General features: G+C 43.7%; 1 protein-coding gene across 1 annotated transcript; it reads left to right on the top strand.

The window, feature by feature from the left end:
• Nucleotides 1-369: 369 nt before the first annotated feature.
• On the top strand, nucleotides 370-10715 carry UCP1 (uncoupling protein 1; the record flags this gene model as incomplete). The annotated part of the gene is made up of 6 exons (XM_080697716.1): nucleotides 370-495; nucleotides 1067-1259; nucleotides 5983-6183; nucleotides 6295-6396; nucleotides 7805-7985; nucleotides 10601-10715. 6 exons carry the CDS (start codon nucleotides 370-372, stop codon nucleotides 10713-10715), a joined length of 918 nt encoding a protein of 305 aa, XP_080553842.1.
• Nucleotides 10716-12607: the final 1892 nt, after the last annotated feature.

The raw sequence follows: 12607 nt of genomic DNA, 5'->3' as shown, positions 1-12607 counted from the left end.
CGACCTGGCAGGCGGGCAGGGATGGGGCGGGAGGCCCCGGCAGCCCGGGCACGCCCCCGGCGGTCCCCACGCCCAGGCCTCGGAGGTCAATATAGGTGCAGCAGGCGGGCTGCAGGGCGCGGTGCGCTCCATCCCGGGCGCAGCGGGTCCTCCTGGCACCGGCGCGGGGACTGGGCTCCTGCTATTGACCTCGGCACTTTCCACCTCCCGACCTGACCGCCGCGCCCGGGTGGGGTCCCAGAAGTCACGGAGGACCGATCGCAGCCTGCGGGGCAAAAGTTAAGGGTCCGGGAAAGGGTCTTCCATCCACTGGCGGGCAGGAGCCTGCGAACTCGGGAACAGACGCCTCGCTCGACTCCCTGAGCGAAGATGGTGGGCCCCGCAGCCTCCGAGGAGCACCCGTCCATGAAGGTCAACATCTTCTCGGCCGGCGTGGCCGCCTGCTTGGCGGATGTGGTCACCTTCCCGCTGGACACCGCCAAAGTCCGGCTACAGGTAGGGGAGGGAGCCGCAAGCGGATGGCGCAGGGTCCCGGGGAGGGGAGGAGAGGGGAGAGCTGTCCCGTTGTGTCCCTTGGACTCTTCGCTTTGATTTAATGGCCCCTTTAGTTAGGGATGGCAGGTGGCCACCTTCAAAGAGAGGGAGCTCTGTCCCGGGACGGGATGTCGTAGGATGTGAGGTTGGGACCTTCCCTGGGGATAACGGAAGGTTGGGGACCGGGGGTGATGGGTGACTAGCGTGAAGCCCTCTAAAACCAGGGTGCGTTAACTCTTCTGAGCGCTGAGGCGCCTGTTGGCTAATCGGTTTTGGAGTTTGGGGGAGAAGAAAGAAGTGTTTCGAATGTACATTGTAGACTGCTCCACCCCCATATATGCATAGAGACATCTGGACATACACATGTATGAGGTAGGGGTGGGGAGGAGGTTGGGCATGAGAAACTGAACGTACAGATCCGAGTGGGAACGCCTTCCAGTAAGGGTTCTCCAAACCCAACAGCCAATGCCTGTTTTGTTTGGTCCTCTCCAGGTAAGACCCCCTTACTCACCGAGCCCTTTCCCACTTCCAGATCCAAGGCGAATTCCCCACCACTATTAAGTATAAAGGCGTCCTGGGAACGATCACCACTGTGGCCAAAACCGAAGGGCCAGTGAAACTGTACAGCGGGCTGCCCGCCGGCCTCCAGAAGCAAATAAGCTCCGCCTCTCTCAGGATCGGCCTCTACGAGTTTGTTCAGGAGTACTTCACTTCGGACAGCCAGGGTAAGCCATGAGTCTGTTCCTGGTGAGGAATGATGTTCCCCGGACTTGGCTCTTTAAAAAGGAAAAGTCAAGTGTGCATGTATGTGTGCTGGGGGTGGGGCTATGGGTGGTAGAGTGAGCTTGCAGGTGGGAATTCCTGGATCCCACCACTACAAACAAGTAGGCAAAAACACACAGGGTAGTAGTCTTCATTACAAATGGGCAGGAAAACATCGATATCTGGACTCTGCTCATCTCCAAATACAAGCTGGCTGTTTATAGAAAGGAAAGGAAAAATGGAAGTTGGTGTTTCAGATACAAATTGATCCTTGTAAAAGCCCCCCAGTCAGCGATGGAAGTTTTGTGTCTGATTTAGGTCTCCTTCTGGAGAATATGGGTGGACTGCTATCTGCTTCTGAGACAAGGCTGCAAGTTCCAGGAAAGCCTCAGCAACCCTGTAGCAAGGCTTTCAGCAACCTAGGGAGATCCTGTTTCCAAAAAAAATAATAGAAAGGAGCTGGGCGTGGTGGCACATTGTTGTAATTCAGTAATTGGGAGGCCGAGACAGTAGGATTGCAGGTTCTGGCCAGCCTCAGCAACTTCTGAGGCCCTCCGCAAATTAGTGAGACCATGCTTCAAAATGAAGAATAAAATATAGAGCTGGGTGGTGTAGCTGGAAAGTAGAATGCACCTGGGTTCCATCCCCAGCACCACAAATAATAATAATAATAATAATATAGTAGTAGTAGTAGTAGTAGTAGTAGTAGTCGTTATGGCTGGGAATGTAGCTCAAAGGTAGAATACCCCTGGGCTCAATTCCCAGTAATATAAACACACACACACACACACACACACACACACACACACACACACACACAATTTAACCCAAAGTTCTCCAAACAGAAAAGTATATCAGAACCACTATAGAGCATGGTAAATTCCAATGAGAATTATTCTGGCCATCTGAATCTGAACCCTCAAACAGGGTACCAAGAAATCTGTAGATTCTTGCAGAAGCATCCCTGGTCATTTCCGTGCCATCAAACCTTTAGTTTGAAGGAAAGAAAGCTAGATCTTGTGAGGAGAATTGAAAGGACTATTGAGAGGGTCGACTTCATCATTTCTATACTGAGTAGCCTTTGAATGCTATAACTTTATGGGATTATTTTAACTATTATCTTTACATATGTAAGTTAAATGTACCCACATGGGTACTCTCAAAGTGAGGATAAAGTCTGGACGTTTCTAGACTTTTGTATAGACTCTTGTCATATTTATACAGTGCCTTTCTCCACAGATTGACTATTCTAATCAATCACTGGGTGCTTTCGGCGCCAAATTAATGTGAATCTGACATTACTCTATGACTACTCAGCTCATTTAGTAAGCCTTTTCTCCACCTGTGTGCCAGAAACTGTGTTAGATGTGCAGGTGATGGGTGTGTCTCTGGGCAGGAGCCCATGGTTGAGTATGGTGCTCCTCAGGAGAAGTTAAGCGATGACTGTGGACGGCGGCAGGGTGCGTTACAGGACACTGGACACACTGAGGGGGAACGACTGACCTGGCCGTGGGGGCGCGGCCCTGCAGGATTTACCTGAAGCATTCATATCTGAATTGAGATGTGAATAGGAAGATCCTATAGGGGTGATTCAACAAAGTGGCCAGAAAAGACTTTTCGAGCTGAGAGAAGATGATGCTCACAGACTCAGGAGCAGAGTTAGCTGCAGAGCAGGGAGGAAGGACGGGCCAGGCGGGAGAGGAGAGACCAGAATGGTATAGCCCAGGCCACACAGGCCTTACGGGACACGCGGAGGAGTCTGCATTTAATCCTTGCCACGACAAGAAGTCATTGACAAAACGTGAAGCAGGGGAGTGGCAGAGATACGTTTACGCTTTCAAAAGGTCTCCTGGGCAGCAGTGCATGGTATTTCTAGAAAAGGGATTCGCATAAAAAGATCCAGAAAGTAAGAATTGGTGGAGTTATACCTCAAAGCACTGGCAATAGGAAGGCGATGTCAATCAGGAAGATTTAAGAAGTACAATTGACTGAAGTGGTGGGATGGCCAGAAGGAAGTCTTAAGGGAAAGATGGACACAGAAGATGACATTCAAGTTTCTGGCTAAAGATATTATTTCTTGAGAGAAATGTAGAAATTCAATGGGAGAGATAAATTCAGTTTAGGAATATCAACAGGTGATGTCCAGTAAGCACACAAGCTTAAGAAAAAGATCTACACTAGATTCCAGCACGTGAGTAGAGAAGGGAAGACAAATATGGCCTTCCTAGCACGTGGGAGTTTGAGACAGGAGGGTCACAGGTTCAAGGACAGAGTCGGCAATGTAGTAAGATACTCAGCAACCTACGGAGACCCTGTTTCAAAACAAAAAATAAAAAGGGCTGGGGGTGTAGCTTGGTGGTAGAATGCCCCTGACTTCAAATCCCCAGTACAAAAAAAAAAAAAAAAAAAAAGAATATGGTCTCTTTGGAACAAAGAATGGACCGGAGGGTTGATGAGGGCCTCAGAATGAGACTGCAAACACAGGCCCCAAGGTGAAGGCAGTTGTCATCATGTGATAGCTCAATTAAAATATACTTACCTATCATATATACTCAGCCCCTGGCCAAGCACAATGAGAAAAAGTGCAATCGTAATAACAATGGGTAAAAGTGCTTTCAGTTCTGTGTATTTCCTACATGCTGGCATATTGAGTACTTTATTAATATGATATTAACACACATCACAACTCTATGAGGTCAAACTATTACCCTTATTTTATATTTATTTATTTATTTATTTATTTATTTATTGGGGGTCTGGGAATGGAACCCAAGGGCATTTGACCTCTGAGCCACACTCCCTGCCCTATTTTTATTCTTTATTTTGAAACCGGGTCTCACTGAGTTGCAGAGGGCCTCGCTAAGTAGCTGAGGCTGTCTGCGAACCGCAATCCTCCGGTTTCAGCCTCCTGGATGCTGGGATTACAAGCGTGTGCCACCACGCCCAGCTTTATTACCCCTATTTTAAAGATCAAGAAACAGAAAGACTGAGGAAGTCCGTAATGAGTAAATGCAATTGAACCATAACATCACATATCATTATAGGAATGAATTTTGGGTTTCAAGACTCTTTATTGATTGATTATATGATATCTGTCCTGAGTAACATAATCCAACTTTTCTACATTTTAAGACAAAAATCACTCTCTTAGCCTTTTCTTTTTCTTGTTGTCTGCTTCATTACTGGTAGCTTATTAGTACTTGATGTCCCATGTTAAGGTGATCTGTCACCTGAACTTTTCCTAAAAGCCCTAAGCCTGATGACCACCATTACTAACATTGTCTATGGGAGGAGGAAGACCAAGCAACACTGGTAACTGCTGCCTCCGTGCAGCTGGGAAATATAAAAAAAAGACAGTTAAAACATGGGAAAGAACTAAGCTGAATGCCAGCAAGAACCATGCCACTGTTTAAGCAGACATTATTTTCTTTTCCCTTGAAAGTCTTTATTTCTTTACTTATTTTTGCGGGTCTGAGGATTGAGCCCAGGGGCATTCAACCTCAGAGCTACACCCCCAGCCCTATTTTTTATCCTTTATTTTAAAACAGGGTCTCACTAAGTTGCAGAGGGCCTCACTAAGTAGCTGAGGCTGGCCATGAACCACGATCCTCAGGTCTCAGCCTCCTAAATACTGGGATTAAAAGTGTGCACCACCGCCGGGCATGGTGGCGCACGCTTGTAATCCCCGTGTTTGGGAGGCAGAGACAGGAGGATCATACAGGTTTGAAGCCAGCCTCTCTGGTTTAAGAGACCCTGTTTCCAAATAAAAAGATAAAAATGTGTCTGGGAGTGTAGCCTGGAGGTAGAAGGGTTTCCAGGAACCTCAGTACCACCAAAAAAAAAAAAGTGCACCACCACACCTGGCAATCTTCATTTCTTAAGTTTCAGACAACTGAAGTTTTCTAGCCCATCTATGATTTGACAAATGTGTAGTGCACTTAACATCCATCCCTCCAGGAATGGTCCCTACAATGTGTATTATTTAGTTTATTTTCTTGTCAGCTTGATATTTGAATATATTCACCAGTTTAACTCTGTCGTTTTAATCCTTTTATGTGGAATAATCTGGACTCTGACAGTTGTGCAGAAGCTCTTTGGCATTCCTCTGATTTTAGTATACTGATAAAAACAAATTATGTGGTTTTCCTTTACTTTGACAAAGTAATGTAATTTTTATCTTATTTATGTATGAAGTTTCAACAGTTAACCTGAACATTTATTTATATGATGTTTGTATTTTAAGGTCTTTAATACAGTGTTTCTACATCTCAAAAATAAACAAATAAATAATAAATCTGTAGTACAGGATTGACACATGAACAAGCATTAGGAAATATAAATGATATAAAATGCAAAAAAAAATGTTAACTGCTAGAAATTTAAAAGAGCCGGGCGTGGTGGCGCATGCTTGTAATCCCAGCATTCTGGAGGCTGAGAAAGAAGGATCACGGCTCGTGGACAGCCTCAGTTACTTAGGGAGGCCCTTTGCACCTCAGAGAGACCCTGTTTCAAAATAAAAAGCGTTTAAATAGGGCTGGGGGGGTGTAGCTCTGAGGTCGAGTGCCCCTGGGTTCCATCCCCAGTACCACAAAAGAAAAAAAAAATTAAAAGACATATGGATGCATTTGAAGTTTTGATATTTTTTTTTTTCTTAAGAAGTCTTTCTTTCTCTCTCTCTCTGGATAGAACCACCTAGCTTGGGGAGCAAGATCTCAGCAGGCTTAACAACTGGAGGAGTGGCCGTGCTCATTGGGCAACCCACAGAAGTCGTGAAGGTCAGACTCCAGGCCCAGAGCCATCTGCATGGTATCAAACCTCGCTACACGGGGACCTATAATGCTTACAGAATCATCGCCACCACAGAGAGCTTTAGGTCCCTTTGGAAAGGTAACTAGCTTCTCGGTGGGCCTTTATCATCAAAACACGTAAATCCACTGAGCAGCTTATCACAAACTATAGAATTCCTAAACATTGTTCATTTTTTTCTTTATTCTCCAGGGACTACGCCTAATATGCTGAGAAGCATCATCATCAATTGTACAGAGCTAGTAACATATGATCTGATGAAGGGGGCCCTTGTGAGAAACCAAATATTAGCAGGTAACTTCCTGTTTTAGGCAGCGAACACCACCACACCTCTACCGACTTCATCTCGGAACATCTGCAGCCACAGTACCCTGAATGAAGCCACAGTATCCTGAATTCCTTACTTCTAATAGTTTTCTGTTTATTTTTCTTTTAAAAAAGCTAAGCAAATTTATGTATGCTTGTAATCCCAGCATTTGGGAGACTGAGAGAAGAGGATCGCGGTTCGCAGACAGCCTCAGCTACTTAGTGAGGCCCTTTGCAACTCAGTGAGATCCTATTTCAAAATAAAGAATAAACGCCGGGCGTGGTGGCGCACACTTGTAATCCCAGCATTCGGGAGGCTGAGACCGGAGGATCGCGGTTCGCGGACAGCCTCAGCTACTTAGTGAGGCCCTTTGCAACTCAGTGAGACCCGATTTCAAAATAAAGAATAAAAAATAGGGCAGGGGGTGTAGCTCGGAGGTCAAATGCCCCTGGTTTCCATCCCCAGACCCGCAAAAAAAAAAAAAAATAAAAATAAAAGAATAAAAAAATAGTGCAGGGGGTGTAGCTCAGAGGCTGAATGCCCCTGGATTCCATCCCTAGACCCATGGAAGAAAGAAAGAAGAAAGAAAGAGAGAAATAAAGAAATAGAAAGAAAGAAAGCGAGAGAGGAAAAAAGAAAGAAGGAAAGAAAGAAAGAAAGAAAGAAAGAAAGGAAGGAAGAGAGAAAGAAAAAGAGAAAGAATAAAAATTAGGGCTTGGGGTATAGCTTGGAGGTAGAATGCCCCTGGGTTCCATCCCTTGTACTGCAAAAAAAAAAAAAAAAAAAAAAAGAAAAAGAAAAAGGGAATATCTTTGAGAAACAGAAAAAGATCTTAACCTTAAGAAATGATACTATTTCTTGCAAGAAATTTTTGTTGCAGTTTTGCCACAATAAAAGCAAAATGCAACTGCATGCATGCATCAGCATTATTCTCGTTTAATATAATCATATGAACTTTTGTTAGAATCTTATTCTCTTGCATCAGAATTCAGGAGGTAAATCCATCCTGCTGTGTAGCTAAGAGTTAGTACTATGTGGAGCTCACTAGTGACTTCATCTAGCAGAGGATGGATCCTAAAAATAGTAATCAAACAGCTTCTACAGACACTGAAATTCTCCTTGGAAAATGGTTTTAACCCAATTAAAAGTATTAGATGCCTATGTATCAGGCATTATGCCATGTTCCCAGGGCACAACGAAAATAGTTATTTTCCTAAGGTATTTATTTGACAGCCATTATGCCACGTTCTGTTGACTTGCTTATTATTTGTATTAGTTTATAAGACATCCACATCGACCTCCTGTTACCAAGAGGCTCACCTGCATCCAATAGCTAACTACAAAAGACGGGCCCTGTGAAAGCCCGACCTCACCTGTTTCATTTATCCACTTTAGATGATGTCCCCTGCCATCTACTGTCGGCCCTTGTCGCTGGGTTTTGCACAACGCTTCTGTCTTCTCCAGTGGATGTGGTGAAAACCAGATTTATTAATTCTACACCTGGACAGTATGTAAGCGTGCCCAGCTGCGCAATGACGATGTTCACCAAGGAAGGACCGACGGCTTTTTTCAAAGGGTAGGCCGTGGTCTTCTGTGTCTGTGTTGCTCAGGGTGCCCGTGTGCCTTGGGGACACTGTCTCATCTCAACTGGTGGCAGTTAACTAACCAGGCCGAGTACATACACGGGGCTTTGTACTGACTATTCGTTGCCATGATTTCTCCAATTCACTAATTCCGGGATAATAAAAAGCTGTGATAGTAAAAATATCCCAGCCTCACATAAAAGCTTACCCCAAATTAGTGCCTGTTAATCCATTGGAAATGTGGACCATAGTCTAATCATTCAGCTCTACTCTAGGCAAGAGAACTACAGAGGGAAAGCGTAACACAGGAGTCTGAGAAAATAACAGCTGACTTTCGTTATTTTAACCTGATAGATTCCATTTTTAAAACTCTTAAGGCAAAACTACTGGGCATGGTGGCGCACGCTTGTATCCAGCATTCAGGAGGCTGAGACAGAGGATTGCGGTTCACGGATAGCCTCAGCTACTTAGCGAGGCCCTTCGTGACTCAGTGAGACCCTGTTTCAAAATGAAAAGACTAAAAAATAAGGCTGGGAGTGTAGCTCGGAGGTAGAATGCCCCTGGGTTCCATCCCCAGTAACACACACACACACACACACACACACACACACACACACACACCTCTTAAGGCAAAACTAGAGTAAAGTCATTGCCACCTATCTAAAAAGGTAATGCAGAAAATGATGCAGCTTATGTATAGTATGCTCACCTAGAAAGTAGTATTGGGCAGTAGATCACATTTTTCTGTAACACAATGTTGTATTAAGTATTGTATTATACTATATTAGAAACCTCCTTCTGAAGAAAGTATAATATGAACTAACACGTAGGTTAGGATTTCCCTAGCAAGATATTAAAAACAAGGCCTCAAACCTTATAAAGTAAGTATGAATGCACCATATCCATCATATCAAAGTTGCAAGACTCCTCTGTATTTATGATATAGTAACATAAATGGATACACACTGTATAATTAACTTAAACAGATATGGCAGTTAGGAACAATTAACCACTTAAGAATTTTATCTTTATTTTTCAAATTTAAAAAATCTTGGGGAGACATATTACAATATGGATTAATGTTGAAGATTTATGCTAAGTTAAATAAGCCATCCATAGAAAGATGAATACCGAACAATTCCATGTAAATGAGATGCCTGGCATAACCGAATGCCTAAAAACAGAAAATAGAATAGTGGTCACTGGGGCTGGGGTGGGAGGAAGTGTGCGGCTAGTGTGTAACCCATCAGGAGTGACAGAAAGGTTGTAGAGTTGGATGCTGATGTTATTTGGTTGCATATGATGTGAATATACTTAATGCTCTAAATTGCACACTTAAGCTGGCCGTGGTGGCGCACGCTTGTAATCCCCGCGCTTGGGAGGCCGAGGCAGGAAGATTACACGGGTTCGAAGCCAGCCTCAGCTACTTAGTAAGGCTCTCAGCAACTCAGTGAGACCCTGTTTCCAAATAAAATATAAAAAATAGGTCTGAGAATATATACCAGAGGTAGAAAAGCTCCTGGGTTCCACCCCCAGTACCACAATAAATAAATAAATAATAGTACACTTAAAGTGGCTAAAATGGTAAACTTTGTTATATTATTATTAAATTTATACACATATATTTTTCACAATAAAAATGCACATATCAGGGAATCGAGAGAAACACGTTAAAAGACTTGGAGGAAGACCTTTGGAGGTGGTTATTGTAGTCTAGATTTCTTTTAAAAAGCAATCCAAAGCAGATTTAACTGTTGACATCTTTTTCTCCTGGAACATTTCAATGCTGCAAACAGGCATCCAAATCGATCCTTTAATTTGCACAGTTTGCAGAATCCTTAAAAACAACGCCAAAACCCCACAGAGCAGACAAAGCCCCTGTAGCCTTGATGGACTCTCTAAGGACGGGAGTCCCAAAGACGCGGACGGTGCTTTATTCCTGACTCCAGAACACGGTCCACTCACTCACCATTGTCTTTCTTCCTCTTCCCGCTCCTTCTTTTACTGTTTTCCCACTTTATCGATAAAGAGACAAAATTTAGAAAGAGATAAAAATCCCTCTCCCCCTCTCCCACCAAAAAAGAGTTATTGACAAACACCATGTCAGTAAGGAGGAGACACACTGGTTTGGTGTGTATGAAGACATTTATGAATTTGCACAGATGTGATCATCAGGGTGTTTTGTATTTGGGGTTTTTTTTTTTTTGGTGGTACTGGGGATGGAACCCAAGGGCTTTCTACCTCGGGGCTACACTCTCAGACGTATTTTTTTATACTTTATTTGGAAACAGGTCTCACTAAGTTGCTGAGAGCCTCACTAAGTAGCTGAGGCTGGCTTCGAACCTGCGTGATCCTCCTGTCCCAGCCTCCCGAGTGCTGGGATTACAAGTGTGCGCCACCACGCCTGGCTCTAGGGTGTGTCATCGTTTTGAAGCAATATAGGACATCTAGAGAAAAGTATTTTCTGCAGTGGAACAATTAAAAAATAGATACTCTGAAGCACCTTGACTTGAGAAGGGTGGCAAAATAAGATGCACAGACTGTCTGTACGTAAATAGCTTTCAGAATCCCAAACACGCTGACGGAATGGTGACGTATCCTTCTCTAGATTCGTGCCGGCCTTCCTGCGACTCTCATCCTGGAACGTCGTCATGTTTGTGTGCTTCGAACAGCTGAAACGAGAATTGATGAAGTCCAGGCAGACCGTGGACTGTGCCACATAATTAGCTTCAAGAAAAGGATGTAACCTACCAGTGGGAATCTTTGCTGACTGGACCATCAATAAAAACAAAACAAAACAAAAAAAAACCTCCAAAAAAACCCCTATTCACTTTATTTCACCCTAAGAAGATAAAAAGTATATTCTCATAGAATAGTGTTTTAGACTTTCTTTGAAAAAAATAAGGAAAACTTATACTTGGTTAGCTCCGTGTGTGTGTGTGTGTGTGTGTGTGTGTGTGTGTGTGTGTGTGTTTATCTGTCTTGCTAGGGATTGAACCCTGGGTTTTCTACCTCTTAGCTATACCCCCAACTCTATTTTATTTTTTATTTTAAAACAGGATCTTGCTAGGTTGCTGAGTCTTGCTAAGTTGCTGAGGCTGGTCTTGAACCTGCCATCTTCCTGTCTCAGCCTCCCAAGTGCTGGGACTACAGATGGTTTGCATAATTTTTATTCTTGATGCCATAGGAAGGGAGAGCATAGCATTCTGTATACTCCCTGGTAATGTACTACGAGGGATGTATTTGCTAGTATTTCCTTACTAGTGATGAAAATTATTGCATTTGGTTGATCATTTGGGCATGGACTTCTATGACTGAATGTGAGGAACTTTAACATGTTTTAATTATAACTCACACTTGTGGAAAACTGGATGCATTTTAATTTATAAATATTTAAAATGAATTTATTTACCAAGGAAAATATTACCATTTCCTTTGATTTATTAACAACGCCTATCAGTTAATATATACAATAAAGTATTGCTAATTCTTCTGAAGTTTGCCTGGGGTGGGGGGGGTCCACAACTGGATTTAGGCTGGGAAAGTGTCCAGGAGCAAGTGAAGGTCTTTAGACTGTCGGTACAAAACGACTGAATGTTGATAACACAGCCTTTCATAGTCCATGCTTTATGGCCTTATTTGAGGTATTGTATTCATGAGGGCATTGTTGGTGTGAGAGTCATAGTATCTATCCTAGCCTCACAGAATTTTAGAGCGGTAATGTCCACTTGGGAAGACAGAGGAAGAATTGAAGATTCCAAGTGAGATGAAAATTAATCTTCCTGGCATCTTTCCAGAAAAGCCAAATTGATTAGCTCTTCATGCTTACAAGTGCAGAAGAGATCAAAAGAGTACAACAGAGATGAAAAGAAGTGTACAATGAGGCCTAGCCTTGTTTTAGACCCACAGTGAGAATTGATAACAAGACTGAGGAGCCCCCAGGCAACCAGGTGGCATTCTATTATTTTTTTATTTTTATTTTATTTATTTATATTATTTATTTTTGCGGGTCTGCGGATGGAACCCAGGGGCATTTGACCTCCAAGCTACTCCCCCAGCCCTATTTTTTATTCTTTATTTTGAAACAGGGTCTGAGTTGCAGAGGGCCTCGCTAAGTAGCTGAGGCTGTCCTCGAACCGCGATCCTCCTGATTTAATTGGCCCCACATTTCATTTCCTGTTGTGGCTTTCCCTCTTGACTTCCTGCCCACTACAGTGCTGAGGCTGTCCTTGAACCCATGATCTTCCTGTTGCAGCCTCCCAAGTACTGGGGTTACAGGCCTGTGCCACCTCACCTGGCCTAGTTTTCTTTTTCATGTAAAGCAAATGGCAAGAGTCACAGTCTGCCAATTTGTCACTTAATGGGATAAGACATTATTTGCAACAAGGTAAGATTTAAGGTCTGCCAATCGACTTAGGAACTGCGTTTGCAAGCTGGGGATGGAGCTCAGTGGTAGATACTTGCCTGGCATATGTGAAGCCCCAGGTTCAATCCCCAGTACTGCAAATCTTTCTCTCTCTCTCTCTCTCTCTCTCTCTCTCTCTCTCTCTCTCTCTCTCTCTTTCTCTCTCTCTCTCTTTTGGTGGTACTGGGGTTCCTGGAAATCCTTCCACTT

This window comes from Muscardinus avellanarius, assembly GCF_963383645.1.
Source record: "Muscardinus avellanarius genome assembly, chromosome: 6".
NCBI classification, from domain to species: Eukaryota; Metazoa; Chordata; class Mammalia; order Rodentia; family Gliridae; genus Muscardinus; species Muscardinus avellanarius.
This window is presented reverse-complemented; position numbering and strand designations above follow the sequence as displayed.